Below are 16,956 nucleotides of genomic sequence, written 5' to 3'. Positions count from 1 at the left end.
TGTGTGTGTGTGTTGGCAGTTGAGTAGGAGTGTGTATGGAGTCATCCTGCATGTACTGAGAGCTGGAGAATAGCTTTTTCTTTCTCTTAGAAATGTTCTGCGCGCATCAAAACCGAACATTTGAAACCGCGAAACATGCAGAGGTAGCCTACCTTGAGTAGCAACTCTTTCCAGCGCCCACACAGGCCTGAATATCTAATGAGGAGCGCGATATGGCCTATTAAAAAGAAGAACTGTGGGCCAAACCTATTTCACCCGTTCGCTAGTTTCACTTGCTTTGAGTTTATAGTGAGATGTTTTCCTCTCCATCCACCGCAGATGTGCTGGGTAAGCGTTTATTGTAGATGAGCCCCCGTGTTCTCTCACTCGCTTTCCATTGATTGTGTTTGTTCCAGTAACTGTCTTGAGAAAAAAATTATGGGTTGTTTTAATTCAAAGCTGGGTCAAATACGGACAAACCCAACAGTTTGGTTGAAATATGTCATTTGTTATTAGAATTGAACTTTTTTATTGTTTTATTTTAACAAACACACATCACATTCATTAAGCATCATCACAGTATCCCATAATCAGCTTCATATTAATACCTTAATGTTCTGTACACAGTCGAAACAGATATTGCTTAAGGGGGCTAATAATATTGACCTTAAAATAATTTAAAACAATTAAAATCTGCTTTTATTTTAGCTGAAATAAAACAAATCAGACTTTCTCCAGAAGAAAAAATATTATAGGAAATAATGTGAAAAATTCCTGCCTCTGCTGTATATCATTTTGAAAATATATAATTATATATATATACTGTAATAAAAACAAGGAGATTAAGGTTGTCTCGCATACTCGTTTATCCTAATTTTATATGCTGCCAGAAATGATTATAATCCCAATTGTTTTCAATCAAATCTGGGTCAAACCCAAAATTTGGAATGAAAAAAGCCATCATTAGCTTTTATTCTAGCCTAAATAAAACAAATAAAGAAAATATTATAGGACGTCTTCTGGCTCTGAAAACAAAATGCTGGGTTGTTTTGTTCTAAAGTTGGGTCAAATATTGACCAACCAAACCATTTAATTGAAGTATTTAATGTTATTATTATTATTATTTTTAGAATGTAACTTTCTTATTTGTTTTATTTTATTAACAGTCAAAGAACACACACCACATTAAGCATCATCACAGTATCCCATAATTAGCTTCATATTAATACCTTAATGTTCTGTACACAGTCAAAACAGATATTGCTTAAGGGGGCTAATAATTTAAACCTTAAAATAATTTAAAACAATTAAAATCTGCTTTTATTTTAGCTGAAATAAAACAAATCAGACTTTCTCCAGAAGAAAAAATATTATAGGAAATAATGTGAAAAATTCCTGCCTCTGCTGTATATCATTTTGAAAATATATAATTATATATACTGTAATAAAAACAAGGAGATTAAGGTTGTCTCGCATACTCGTTTATCCTAATTTTATATGCTGCCAGAAATGATTATAATCCCAATTGTTTTCAATCAAATCTAGGTCAAACCCAAAATTTGGCATGAAAAAAGCCATCATTAGCTTTTATTCTAGCTTAAATAAAACAAATAAAGAAAATATTATAGGACGTCTTCTGGCTCTTAAAACAAAATGCTGGGTTGTTTTGTTCTAAAGTTGGGTCAAATATTGACCAACCAAAACATTTAGTTGAAGTATTTAATTTTATTATTATTTTTAGAATGTAACTTTCTTATTTGCTTAATTTTATTAACAGTCCAAGAACACACACCACATTAAGCATCATTACAGTATCCCATAATCAGCTTCATATTAATACCTTAATGTTCTGTAGACAGTCTAAACAAATATTGCTTAAGGGGGCTAATGATATTGACCTTAAAATAGTTTAAAACAATTAAAATCTGCTTTTATTCTAGCTGAAATAAAACAAATCAGACTTTCTCCAAAAGAAAAAATATTATGGGAAATACTGTGAAAAATTCCTGCCTCTGCTGTATATCATTTGGAAAATATATAATTATATATAATAAAAAACAAGGAAATTAAGGCTGTCTCATAAACTCATTTATCCGAATTTTATATGTTGCCAGAAATTATTATAATCCCAATTGTTTTCACCCAAATCTGGGTCAAACCCAAAATTTGGGATGAAAAAAGCCATTATTAGCTTTTATTCTAGCCGAAATAAAACAAATAAGAAAGAAAATATTATAGGACGTCTTCTGTCTCTGAAAACAAAATGCTGGGTTGTTTTGTTCTGAAGTTGGGTCAAATATTGACCAACCAAATCGTTAGTTTAAGTATTTAATTTTATTATTATTATTATTAGAATGTAACTTTCTTATTTGTTTTATTTTATTAACAGTCAAAGAACACACACCACATTAAGTATCATCACCGTATCCCATAATCAGCTTCATATTAATACCTTAATGTTCTGTACACAGTCGAAACAAATATTGCTTAAGGGGGCTAATGATATTGACCTTAAAATGGGTTAAAAAATTTAAAACCGCTTTTATTCTAGCTGAAATAAAACAAATAAGACTTTATCTAGAAGAAAAAATATTATAGGAAATACTGTAAATAATTCCTCAATCTGCTGTATATCATTTGGAATATATATAATATATATGATTTAAAATCAAGGAAAATAAGGTTGTCTCACATAGTCGTTTATCCTAATTTTATATGTTGCCAGAAATGATTATAATCCTGATTGTTTTAACCCAAATCTGGGTCAAATAGGGTCAAACCCAACAATTGGGATGAAAAAAAGCCATTATTAGCTTTTATTCTAGCCAAAATAAAACAAATAAGACTTTCTCCATTAGAAAAAAAAACATTGGCTCCTAAAAAAAATGCTGAGTCGTTTAAATCTATAGCTGGGTCAAATATGGATCACCCCAACTGTTTATTTAAATTATGTCATAATTTAATTAATGTTTTATTTTATTAACAGTCAAAGAACCCACATCACATTAAGCATCATCACAGTATCCCATAATCACCTTAATATTATTACCTTAATGTTCTGTAGAGTCAAAACAAATATTGCTTAAGCCGGCTAACATATTGACCTTAAAAAAAAAAAAAATAGTTAAGATGAAAAAAGCCATTATTATAATCTTATTCAAGCCTAAATAAAACAAATAAGACTTTTTCCATGAGAAAGAACGTCTTCTGGCTCTTAAAACAAAATGCTGGGTTGTTTTATTCTAAAGCTGGGTAAAAAGTGGACAAACCCATTTGTTAGCTGTTTACTTGTTTTATTTTATTAACAGTCAAATAACATGCATCATATTAAGCATCATCGCTGTATCATATAAGGCTTAATATTCAACCACTTTCAATAGTCATTTAAATGTAGTTTTAAAAATGAACCCATCATTTTTTTTTTTTACGTAAAGTGAATATGCAAAAGAAAATATCTCTGATTTCATATCTCGCAATTCTGTTTTGTTGTTGTTTTCATAGTGCCGTTTTCATTTCTGCTAATTGCAAGTTTGTAGATTATAGGTTATGATTATTTCTTGCAGCTCTGTTTATATCTTGTAATTCTACTTTTTTCCTTAGAAATAGATATAATCTCACAACTGTGGGTAGAACTGTCGCCTCACAGCAAGACGTTCGGCTCGGGTCTTCAAGCCTCAGCTGGGTCAGTTGGTGTTTCTGTGTGGAGTTTGCATGTTCTCCCCGCGTTTGTGTGGGTTTCCTCCACAAGTCCAAACATATGTGAATGTGAATTGAGTAAGCTAAATTGTCCTTGGTCTGATTGTGTATGGGTGTTTTCCAATGTTGGGTTGCAGCTGGAAGGGCATCCGCTGCGTAAAACATATGCTGGATAAGTTGGTGGTTCATTCCGCTGTGGCAACCCCTGATTAATAAAGGGACTAACCCAAAAAAAAATAAATTATTAATGAATGTTACTTTCCTGGGGAAAAAGAAATTTTCAAGAAAAAAGCAAGAGCAACTGAAATTTAAGTAATGGAAGAAACAAATGGACCTAAAACGTTAAGAATTAAAATGATCACACAGGTTTTGCAGATGAGCTGATTATTATCTCTTGATATTTCTATTGCTCATTTATACAGCTTGCATGTACCGCGGTGTCCAGCAGATGGAGCCAAAACAATAACTATTTCACTCTAAGACAGGGGTCACCAAACTTGTTCCTTGAGGGCCGGTGTCCTGCAGATTTTAACTCCAACCCTGATCAAACACACCTGAACAAGCCAATCAAGGTCTTACTAGGTGTACTTGAAACATCCAGGCAGGTGTGTTGAGGCAAGTTGGAGCTAAACCCTGCAGGGACACCGGCCCCTCCAGGACCGAGATTGGTGACCCCTGCTCTAAGACGTTTCACCAGTGTTCTCCCCACATCGCTATTTCATTTGGAATAATAGACACATTTCATACAAGCGCAAATCTCTTTTTTTTTTTAATATTTGAAAACAAAATTAATCTAGTTATTCAGTTATATAATAAAGAAGGTATACTGTTTTCTTACAATGAATTCCTATCTTATTACAAAATCTCAATTACCCAACAAGAGTTTTCAACTTTGGTTCAATTTATTCAAGTTCATGCTTTTGATGCATCGTCTTTTGATATAACTAAATCATATGTTGGCAAAACCTGTTTTACTAGATATACCAAGAGTAATAATAAGGCTATCCGTACCCTATTCTATGTACCCTACTCAAGAGGAAAATTGTTATTTAATTTAATTATTTTGCTGAAAAAAAATTGTACATTCATAAATGTAAATTCACCAGTAAGAAACCGCATTTTAAGGTGTTGATGACTGAATTATTATTATACATTAGTAGTATCAGAGACTCTAAATAAGAAAGCCCTACGCACTTTACAACACTGTGAACACCACAATGTATTTATTTGATTATTACATATGTACATTTTGTAGATTTGTATTAGATTTATGCTTACCCCCTGGCACGTATTTTTTGTACTGTTAAAATTTTATAATAAAAAAAAAAATGTAAAATTAAAAAAAACGTTTCACCAGTGTTGGGTGTAATCAGTTACAAAGTAAATGCTGTTTTAGATTACTTTTCCAGAGAAGGTAAAGAATTATTTTAATTATTTAGGTAATTTAATAACAGTTGCTCATACTGTACATAAACCCAACAGTTCTGTATAAATCAGTCCACAGAATTTGACATGTATTTGTCAACTAAAGGGCATTTATCATTTATAAAAACAATTGCATATGCAATATAAGATATAAGTGTACAATATAAGATGTGCATTATATATATATATATATACAGTTGAAGTCAAAACTATTAGTCCCCCTTTGAATTTATTTTTCATTTTCACAGTATGTCTGATAATATTTTTTCTTCTGGAGAGTCTCATTTGCTTTATTTCGGCTAGAATAAAAGCAGTTTTTAATTAATTTTTAAGGTCAAAATTATTAGCCCCTTTAAGCTAAATATTTTTTTCAATAGTCTACAGATCAAATAATTGGTATACAATAACTTGCCTACTCGATAACTTACGTATACAATAACTTACCCTACCCGAACGCGTCAAGTATATATATTTTCTCTTTATTTGTATGCGTGTTTTTGATATTGTAATATAGGTCTTAAGTTTAATACTTAATGGTCTTAAAAAGGTCTTGAAAAGTCTTAAATTTGACATTATGGTATCTACAGAAACACTGTCTACCCTCTAAAAAAAATATTGTTATACATTAATTTTCTTGTCGGCTTAGTCCCTTTATTAATTCGGTATCGCCACAGCAGAATAAACCGCCAACTTATCCAGCAAAGTTTTAAACATTCCCTTCCAGCCGCAACCCATCTCTGGGAAACATCCACACACATTCACACACACTCATACACTAGGGACAATTTAGCCTACCCACTTCACCTGTACCGCATGTCTTTGGACTGTGGGGGAAACCGGAGCACCCGGAGGAAACCCACGCGAAGGCAGGGAGAACATGCAAACTCCACACAGAAACGCCAACTGAGCCGAGGTTTGAACCAGCGACCTTCTTGCTGTGAGGCGACAGCAATACCTACTGCGCCACTGCCTCGCCCCAATATTGTTATACAAAACAAAAAAAATTAACGCAAGAGTTTGCATTAATATATTCACGTTACGACAACATCTAACAAAATGAAGTTTAGACAACAAACTCTATTATGTTATGCCAAATCTTTTCCTCTTCAATCAGAGGCATTTTTACATAGCAAAAACCTGAAGACAAATCCAGTGTGATGCACTTAACTACATGCACGTTTTCAAGTTTAGAACCTCAAATAAATTAGGTAGTCGAAATTGTAAAAAAAATTTTCATGCTCGTAAGAAATACATTCAACAACAACATTGTTGTTTTTCGGTATTTTTTAAATTCATATTAAACCACAGCTTTGCATTGTTTTACAAAACAAAAACACGTACTGTGCAATATTATCAATACAAAACAAACAAAAATCATCAGTGTGTGGACTTAAAAATACAAAACAACTCTATTAGTGTGAAAAAAAATGAGTTAACTTAATTTCTTTCGGTTGCTACACGTTAGATGCTGTTTTAGAGTGACAGATATACTTACCTTTAAATTAGCTGCATTTTTAAATAGATGTAATTATCGTGATTTTAGCCCCGATTTTGGCTCGCCGACAGGTTTTGAGAAATCGCCGACAAATGCCTGAAATCACAGGCAAATCGCTGCTCGTGCACGTGAGTGACAATCACACATTATGAACTATCAAAGACGCGATCTGAGAGAATCACAGATGAGTCGCCGATGCCTGTGAGATATTTGGCATGCTGAATATCTGGAGCTGTCGGCGATTCAAATCATGCCGTGTGAATTGAGTTTTGACTGAAAATAACATCAGCGATCGCCTACAGCCAATGAGAGAGCGGCATTCACTTGTGTGTGTGCGTGTGTGTATACCTGCTGCCGGCCAGCGGGAGGCTGGGGGAGAAGTTAAAAGCGCTCTTTTTCGGTTTATTTGGACGCACGAAATGGAGGAAAAGTGGAGGTTTGACAGGACTTAGGAGCAACCATGTCTGTTTGACGTTTCATACAGAAAGAAATCAGTTTATTATCAACGTTGAGGAGAAATGGCTAATTCCCTTTAAACTTAGGTGAGCAAATATGTACATTTTCTACCCCATTAAAGGCTTCTTTCTCATTATATAGTTAATAACAAAAGATATACTGCGTGTTTTTGGCTGTGAGGCGTAGTTTGGACGAAGTTGTCGGCGATTCTTCCTATAGTAAAGTCATGCAATGTGAAAGTCCCTGTCGCCAATCCATCTTGCAGTGTAAACAAAGCAGCGCCGAAACGCAAGCCCAGATAGTCATGCAGTGTGAAAACATCTGTGACAAGACTACTTTGAAAATCATGCAGTCTGAACTCAGCATTAATCAAATTATTCCGGCACCTTAAAAGTTTTAGTCTAATCAGCATTTTAGAATTTTTAAATTACAATAATGTATTAAACTAAGTAGTGCTAACAGACCTCTTGAGTTATTTTTAGAGTCCTGCATACACATACAGTAAAATATACAGTACCATATACGTGTTAGATAACAGATTAAAGTCCACTATCGTCAAAAGTCCTGCTTCTGTCAAAGTGCAGTCTCTATTAGTTTGACTTGTAAAGCAGAGTTCACTTTTGTGTACCAGAAACAGGATACTCAGTTTCAGTTTCGTTTCCTGTGAATGGAGAGATCAGCTGTACAGTATATATTCAGAGGAGGAGGATAACAGGGCAGAACATCACTCCTGCTCGCTCTGGGGATAAAAGTAATGGCGTCCATGCTGTGGGAAAATTCTCTGCGGGAGAAATCTAGCGATCTTCATGAGGACACATGGCACATTACCATTGATGACTCTATTGAGCCACATAGACAGGCTCGGGACTGGTACCAATACATTTCTGGATCCTTCGCAAGGTAGGGCACACAATAAACAGGGTTCAAACACTTCTTGATAATACTTGAATTTCAGACATGATTCGATGCCTGGAAAGTACTTGAAATCAAACACAGATACTTGAAATTGCTTGAGGTAAATGTGAAATGAAATTTGTGTATGGTGTTGTTTCATCAATTGTACTGCCATTTAAATCTGGTCCAAGAATAGGATTAATAATGCACATTTTGCCAACATTTCAGAAACCACTTTTAATATCACCCACCAACCCAATTTTACCAAGTAGGACGTGTTCCTGGATGGACATCTGTGTTGATCCTGCAACAACATTGCAGTCAGCCAATCAGAATTAAGGCCTTTTATGTTAAGTTTAGGCTATAGACCAATTACCGACCTACGTCACACATGACGTCACACGGGTCCCCGGTTGCAGAAAAAAGACGTTCTGCAATAGCAAACATGTCGTGTTGTAAATGAGTTATATATATGCTACCGGCCAAAAGTTTGGGGACAGTTTTATTAGTTTTTTCATGTTTTTATTAAAGGAAAAATATTCAGTCCATCAAGTTCGTTAAATGTAAAATAAATTGTAAATATTTATTACAATTTTAAATAAATCTTTTTTTTTAATAGTATGTAGTTTTAAACAAAATTATTACTCCAGACATTATTGCTTTGATTGCTATTACCATTAATAATAATAATATTAATAATAATTACAATTAATATTAGAGTGATTTCTGAAGGATCACGTGACTGGAGTAATAAAGCTGAAAAGTCATCTTTAAAATCACTGAAATAAATGATTAAATTAAATGATAAACTACTTTTGAACAGTTATTTTATAGTGCAAAACAATTTTACAATATGTACTGTATTATGATATAATAAATGCAGCCGTGGTGAGCAGGAGAAGCTTATTTTAACATATTAAACAATCATACTGACCCCGAACAATTGACCAGTTGTGTATAGAATATTTGATAAGTGAAAATGTGCACTTTGTGAAGTTTATTCATAAACTAATTTCGAGAGGATCACGTGCTTATGATTTATCACGTCCAGTCTCGCATTTGCTAATCACTAATCTTCCAATCATATGAGCCCTAAGGCACCATAAATAGTCTAAGTTTTCAGTTCACTTTATCTTCGTTTGGAAGAAACCCCCCTCCTCCCCTATTCTCCTCCTTTACCTGTAATTGGGCGGCACGGCGGTCCAGTGGTTAGCACTGTGAACCACACAGCAAGAATACTGCTGGTCCTAGTTCGATAGGACCGGTGAGTGTTTCTGTGTGGAGTTTGTATGTCCTTCCCGTGTCCGCGTGGGTTTTCCCCGGGCTCTCCGGTTTCCTCCCACCATCCAAAGACATTCAACATACTTAACAATCAAGCTGGTCTAATTCCTTACGTTCCCTTAGCTACAGCGGCAGGGGAGTTCTGAGATCCACCGAGCTCAGGCTCCCTTCTTGCTCTGCCAACGGGAGGAAGCCCCGGGCTCGAGGAGCCCTTGAGCTCGGGGCTCTCTCCCGGGACAGCATGCCAAATAAGCTTTGTAAATCATCAGCTAAGTGTGAACTCTTGAAAATTTTAACAACCCACAGACATCGTCACCAAATATAAATCAAAGAGGTCAGACTTTCTCATACAGAGCCTCATTTCATTTTCAGACTTAAATTATAGAGAGAAAGAAAAGACTGCAAAGAAAGCAAGACTGCATCAAATCATGAAGCAGATCAATGTTGATCTTCCTTTCGAGCTGTCAGTGCAGAAATGAAGAAACCAACAGGCCTAACACACATATAACAAGATTAAAATATGAAAAAATAATCAGATGGTAACTTCGGTCAATTTTCCTAACAGGTAAACAGCTCTCGGTAATATTTCAGCATGCTTTCACTTTCGTATTAGACATGAAGTGCACATTTGTTGTTAGGAATGACATCCCGCCCTGCTCATCATTCTCTCTTCGTATAGCCATATATGTGGTGATTACTCAATCATAATACACTGTGATATAGCCTGGGTCGTTAGTTTGTTGCACAGTTTTGTTTTCTTACTACAATCGATCAGCTCAATCGAGCACAGATCACCTCATTCAGGCGATCCGGGACTGATTGATTTGGCACGGATCCGAGCGCAATTGCTGGACTCACATATGCCAAGCTAACCGTGGGGAAACGAGACAGATTCCAAAACAAACATCTGTGTGTGAAATCCCCCTAAGATTGTATTTGCAGGCAATTGACAGGCAGTCGCAGCCAAACGTTTGTGACAAGGCAGCACTCAGTCACTAATCAGTCACCAATCAGCACTCGGTCACCAATAAGTGCACTGGCCTGAGCGTCACGCACGCTGGCCCCGGGTCATCAGGCAGTCCTTATTGTCGAGCCCTGTAATGGTCTAATCTGATTCTATGATCTTTGCTAAGCTAAAAGTGCTTCCTTCAGAACTGAAGATCCTCTGAATGGTTTCAAAAATGGTCAAAACATACTGTTTAACTCTAGGACAGTTGTAAATTAAGCCTATCTTCAAACAAATGTGAACAAAAACAATGTTAAATGAATAACTTTGGTAATAAAATGTAATTAATTACAATATTATACAACAGGGCCGGAGTGGGACTCCTTTTCAGCCCTGGAGTTTCAAGCCTCAGACCGGCCCACCTCAGTTCACGACTGACTATATTAAAATAAGGTCATTTCCAAATCAGTTTCTAATGACACTATCACGTCTTTTTTTGAGAAAACAGCTGCTTTAGAACTTCAAATGTTCAACAACCCTAACAGTATTATATGTCTTAACAATAAAAAGGAAAACAATAAGTTAGTCTAACGAGGATCGAACCCGGGTCCGCGGCGTCTTAATCTAACGTGCTAACCGCTGGACCACAATAGCTGTGCTCGGAAGGGAGGCACAACTGAATTTTATAATCATTAAAATAGATGAAAAGAGAAGAGTTGCGGTAAAATAATGAATAAAAAGGCTGTGGTCAAGTAAATAAATAAATTTAAAAAGTGTGACTGCTGAGAGCAACAGATTCTGCAGCTAGGGACACCGGCCCTCGCGGCCAAAAAACGGACCGGCCCACCGGGAATTCTCCCGGTCCTCCCGATTAGCCAATCCGGGCCTGTTATACAACATTATTTCAATTTGATCTTGCGTTTTTGATGTTTGGCGCCACCTTGTGACTGACTAGTGTACAGGTTAGTGTATACTCCATCAGCTGTTTTCGTTTCTGTGATGTTCTGCAGTACATTCAGATTTATGACAATAGAAAACACTAAACCGATCCATTCTCCATTTCATTTGTAGGTTCAGGTGTTCTCTGTGTAAAAGAGGCTGGGTGTCTAAAAGAGTGCAGGTAGTGTTTCACTTCAACCTGAACGCTGCAAACGGACAAGGAACCATTAAACTGCGACGCTTCAAACAGAAGTGCAGGCGATGCAGTGAAGCTCGAATGGAAGATCCCAACTTCGCTGTGGAAAACATCGATGTGCTGATCGAGAGACTTGTTGAGAAGATCCGCATGAGATGCTATAGTGAAAACCTGGGAGAGAATAACAGGCCCTCGGTGTTCAGCGGCAGAGTTAACGGCCCGCATGAAAGCCAACACTGTGAAGCCTGTCAATCCGGGATCTGCAGCCAGGCCAACTGAGAACGATTGCACCAATACTTAAATTTCTCGATAATTTATTAAATGAACTCGTTTCGCTGATGATGATGTATGCAATGTTTACACAAATAAATCCTGAGGAAATAAACAGAGCATATATTTTAGAGATATTAAAGATTGGGTTTGCTTATATATTAATATTTGCATCGTATTGCTGTTGATTTCCAGTGCTCACAGGGGTTTCCTCCAGGGGCTCCGGCTTCCCCCACCATACAAAGACATGCGATATAGTTGAATTGGGTAAACAAAAGTTGTCCTTAGTGTGTGTGTTTATAGGTGTTTCCCAGTACTGGGTTGCTGCTGAAAATGCATCCGCATCCGAAATAAAGAAAGCAGGTAATACAAAAACAGAAGCCAAAAAATAAAATAAGTAAATAAAAAGGTGGGAATGTGCTACGTTTTTTTGCAGTTTTTGCTTTTGCGAATCCACCAGAGGTCACTGTGTAAGCTTTTTGAGGTCTCAACTATCTCTTGCGGTTGCTATTCAAGCCTGTTCTTCCCACGTAAATCTACCAGAGGCCGCTGTTGACTGACTTAACGACTGACTCACCCTCCTCCTTCTCTAAACCCAACCAATAGTGTTTTCAAAAGCACAGATTGACCAGCGCCCACCCACTTTCCTAAACTCAACTGACTGTTTTTAAATGCAATCCAGAAAGAGAAAAGCCCTCGTCTGATTTTGACTATGTTTTCAGATTTTACCACGTTCTCACCCTGTTATTGTTTATTTTATTTTTTGGCTTTGGTTTTTTTCTCACCTGGTTTCTGGAATGGTTCTTCGCCGGACTCGAACCCCGTCATCGAGACCAACTCCTCTCTACGTCTTAAGTCTGCCAACATACATGGCGAGCTACTAGACAAACAGGTAACAGCAGGAAGGCCATTGATGCAGAGGTAAGGGGTCAGCTGGTAAGCGCGAAAAAGAATAACGTAATACTGTCCCGCTATAAAAACAAAATCAACACAGGCTCATTCTGAAAACGTAGTCCCGCGGATGTTTCTGGAGACCACGAATTATGTAGCCGGAGGTACGTATGGCTGCATTACGGCAGAATGACGTTGTTCCTTTGAACGCTTACCAGCTGACAGCTTACCTCCGTGTGGAGGGCTATCCCGCTGCAACCAGTTTGTCCAGTTAGCTCATCGTGTACATCGGTGGACTTGAGACGCAGAGAGGAGTTGACCACAACAACAACGACAACCGGATTTGGGTCCAGTTTCAAAAATCAGGTAGGACAAAAACAGAATCCAAAAAATATAATGAACAAGTGAAAAAAAGGCCGAGAATGTGGTAAAATCTAAAAATATGGTAAAAATCAGATGAGGGCTTTTTTTTCTGGACGGCTTTTGTAAACTGTTGGTTGGGTTTAGGGAAGTAAGCGGGTGGGCGGGTCAATAAGTAAAATTAGTTGGGTTAAGGGAAGGCGGAGAGTGGGTTGCTCGATTGGCCGGTCGCCCGATCAATCATTTAGCGGCTTCTGGTGAGTTCATACAAATACAGTGCGGGCGTGAACGGAACTCGCGAGAGACATTTGGGAGGCAAATAAATAACACACAGTGGCCTATTGTGGATTCACGAAAACAAAAACTGCAAAAATACATACCTCCCGGGATGTATTTCGCTGTCTCTAGAAACGTACACGAGACTACATTTTCTGGGTTGAACGAAATGCAGCCATACTTACTGTAGCTAGTATAATAAATACCATATTCATTCATTGTAACAGTACAAATGAGGCATACAGCGATTCAACATTTAGAGGCAATATGAAGTGTTACTTATACAAAGGAACTGTAAGTGCTCACAGAAGTAAGAACTAGAGTAAGAAGGGGATGTTTTGTTGCTGTTGTTGTTAAGTCTTCAAATGTTCACAAAGGAAATAGGTTTTTGTAAGTCATGATTTCTTATTCTGCCCTAGTTCATAATCACTGTCTCCAATACTTTCTCTTTTGTGTTGTGGAAAACAGCAACTTACCTGTAGGTTTCAGTTTTGTTTCTTGTGAAGGGAGTGAGTATATACAGTAGGTGATAAGGCAGAGCATCATTCCCATCAGACTGCAGTGAAGAAAAAGACATGGCATACGTGTGGAACAGTGCTTTGCAGAAGAAAGCAGGAGAGCTTCATGGGGACGCTTGGACCATTGAAATTGATGAGACTATTGAAGAAAACGGAGCAGCTCCATCTTGGCATCAGTACATCTCTGGCTCTTTCGCACAGTAAGAGCACAGATTTAAAGGATATCAAGCATGTCTTCTTTCTTCAGTGTTGATATATTATATATTAGGAAATACGATACTATGATATGACACTATTAATGAACCATTAACTGTGACTTTTGCTTCAATAAACTAATAATTTGCTGCTTATTAATAGTTAGTAGTAGGTAATCAAGGTAATAATTGGGTTACGGGTAGAATTGACAATGTAGAAAAGGATCATGCAGAATATGTGCTTAATAAATAATAATAAACAGCCAATGTCTTAATAATAGGTAAGTTAATAGTAAGAATTGGTACTTGAATCTACTGTAAGTGCTATCTTTGTTTATTTAAAGCACTTAACGTGTTACAAAACGTGTAAAAAAAAAAGTGTCTTTTTTTCGTAATGTATAGAATATGCTGGTTTAACATGAACTATATTAAACCAATTTAAGGCTTTAGATAAATATTTCATTTTATGACACTAATTTAGCTTAGAGACAGAAAACATTCACTTTTGATATATTTTTAACAGAGACTAAGAAAAAATAATACATAGAATTTGTACAAAATCATGAATACTCTTAAAAAAATGTTTGTAAACTGTTAAATTGACATTGGGATTTGAATTGGTCAAGTCTGACTCTTAACCAGTAGGCCACGATTGACCAAAGTACACTTTAACATGTATTTCTACAAAAAAAAAAAAAAACAATCTGAAAACATATTAAAAATGTTTTATTTCATAATAGCACTATGCTATTATGATTTAAGCATGTTAGCAACATTAAAACATGTTTACAACGCGTTTATTCATGCTAACAACAGGCTAACCCTAATGAGAAATCCAGCTTAAACCAGCCTAGGCTGGTTTTAGCTGGTCGACTAGCCTGGTTTAAGAGGGGTTTTGGCCATTTCCAGGCTGGTTTTCAGCCATTTCCAGCCTGGTCTTAGCTGGTCAGGCTAAAAAATCACCAGCTAAATACAGCAAAAACCAGCTTGACCAGCATGGTTTTAGCTGGACATAGCTGGTTTTGGCTGGGCTCCCAGCCTGGCTAGGCTGATCAAGCTGGTTTTAGCTGGTCTTTTCCCAGCCTGACCAGCTAAAACCAGGCTGAAAATGACTGGAAACCAGACTGGAAATGGCCAAAACCCCTCTAAAACCAGCTAAAACCAACCAACCAGCCTAGGCTGGTTTAAGCTGGATTTTTTAATAGGGAAGTCATGCTGTAACATACTGACAACATGCTAATTCATGCAATTAATGTGGTGAATCAAATAAGCAATGTATAAGCAACATGCAAATTCTTACTTACAACATATAAGTGCAAAAAATGTGCTAATTCATGTTAGAAACCTGTTAGCAGCATGCTACTTCATACTAGAAACATGCTAATTCATGTAGCTTAGCATAAACGTTCATCTAATCAGGTTTTTTTTTTTTTTAAAAACACGCGAATGTGAGTAAATACACAAACAGATCAGTTATTAATGATAAATCATGTGCTAGCAACATGGCAATCCTTGCTTACAACATATTAATGCAAGAAATATGTTGAAGTGTGCTAATTCATGTGGGAAACCTGTTAGAAGCATGCTATTTTGTGCTAGTAACATGCTAATTAATGTAGCTTAGCATATCCATCATTCAAACGTTAGTCTAATCTGGCTAGTCATTCCAAAATCACAGCAATGAGTGCGAGTAAATGCACAAACAGATCAGTTATTAATAATAAAATCATTTAATTCTACAATTATTCAATGCTAGTATGTGCTAATTCCTGTTAGAAACCTATTAGCAGTATGCTATTTTGTGCTACAAACATGCTAATTCATGTTGCTTAGCATATCCAACATCAACACGTTAAGATCAGTGACAGATCATATAAGCAAGTGTTAGCAACATGGCAGTCCTTACTAGCAACATACTAATCAATGCAACATATGCTAAAAATATGCTAATTCATGTTCAAAACCTATTAGCAGCATGCTATTTTGTGCTACAAACATGCTTATTCATGTAGCTTAGCATATTTAACATCAAAACATAAGTCTAATCTGGTTAATCATTACAAAATCACATCAATGAGTGCGAGTAAATGCACAAACAGATCAGTTATTATTAATAAAATCATTAAATTCTACAATTGTTCAATGCTAATATGTGCTAATTCATATTAGAAGCCTATTAGCAGCATGCTATTTTCTGCTACAAACATGCTAATTCATGTAGCTTAGCATATCCAGCATCAAATCATTAAGATCAGTGACAGATCATATAAGCATATGTTAGCAGCATGATAGTCCTTACAAGCAACATATTAATCGATACAACATATATGCTAAAAATGTGCTAATTCATGTTAGAAACCTATTAGCAGCTTGCCATTTCATGCTAAATTATGTATCTTAGCATATCCAACATCCAAAGTTAGTCTAATCTGGTTAATCATTACAAAATCACGCAAGTGAGTGTGAGTAAATGAACAGATCAGTTCTGTATTTCATTTGTAGGTTCAGGTGTTCCCTGTGTAGACGAGGCTGGGGGTCTTCGAAAGTGAAGGTGGTGTTTCATTTCAACCTGAACACGGCATCGAGACGAGGAACCATTAAACTGCGGGGCTTCAAACAGGAGTGCAAGACGTGCTCGGCACCGCAGTGGGAGCGTCCACAGTTCCCAGTGGAAAACATGGATGTGCTGATGGAGAAACTAGTTAAAAAGATCCGCATGAGATGCTACAGGGAAAACCTGGGAGAGACAAACAGACCCCCAGTGTTCAATGGCAGGATTGATGGGCCTCACGAAACAGCTCATTGTGAAGCCTGTCGACTCGGCCGCTGCAGTCAGGCCAATTGACTGTGAATGACTCGATGAAGTTAATGAATTTGTACTCAAATTGTTGGTAACACTTTACAGTAACAGTACTTGAATAATGATGTACTGTACTGATATGTTAATTAAACGTTATTACAGACGAGTTAAGTCATGCGCTAATTAAGAACTAACGTTAACTTTAACATAAGTTCATGTATGAATAAAAGCTACTTTAAATTACTTGTTAGTTCATTCATTTTCATTCGGCTTAGACCCTTTATTTATCATGGGTTGCCACAGCGGAATGAATCGCCAACTTATCCAGCATATGTTTTAC

General features: G+C 36.5%; 2 protein-coding genes across 4 annotated transcripts; both read left to right on the top strand.

Moving 5' to 3' along the window:
* Positions 1-3: 3 nt before the first annotated feature.
* Positions 4-11,803, top strand: si:ch211-276k2.2. Of its 3 annotated transcripts, none has more exons than XM_087303068.1 (3): positions 4-327; positions 7,698-7,951; positions 11,244-11,719. In XM_087303068.1, exons 2-3 carry the CDS (start codon positions 7,806-7,808, stop codon positions 11,584-11,586), a joined length of 489 nt encoding a protein of 162 aa, XP_087159194.1. In that variant the 5' UTR covers positions 4-327; positions 7,698-7,805; the 3' UTR covers positions 11,587-11,719.
* A 1,831-nt stretch (positions 11,804-13,634) lies between these two features.
* si:ch211-276k2.1 lies at positions 13,635-16,871 on the top strand. Its single transcript, NM_001128720.2, is given in 2 exon segments — positions 13,635-13,822; positions 16,319-16,871. Coding segments are annotated over 2 exon segments (486 nt in total). The 5' UTR covers positions 13,635-13,679; the 3' UTR covers positions 16,662-16,871.
* The last annotated feature ends 85 nt before the right edge of the window (positions 16,872-16,956 follow it).

Source organism: Danio rerio, chromosome 22, assembly GCF_052040795.2.
Source record: "Danio rerio strain M-AB ecotype USA chromosome 22, GRCz13ab, whole genome shotgun sequence".
Classification (NCBI taxonomy): domain Eukaryota; kingdom Metazoa; phylum Chordata; class Actinopteri; order Cypriniformes; family Danionidae; genus Danio; species Danio rerio.
The sequence above is the reverse complement of the archived record's forward strand: the minus strand, read 5'-3'. Positions and strand labels throughout refer to the sequence as shown.

Bases quoted from the DNA above. Each gene is read 5' to 3' on its own strand.
- si:ch211-276k2.2 (XM_087303068.1), top strand. From the start codon at position 7,806: ATGGCGTCCATGCTGTGGGAAAATTCTCTGCGGGAGAAATCTAGCGAT. The intron at 7,952-11,243 runs GTAGGGCACACA...TTTCATTTGTAG, and splicing joins ATTTCTGGATCCTTCGCAAG to GTTCAGGTGTTCTCTGTGTA.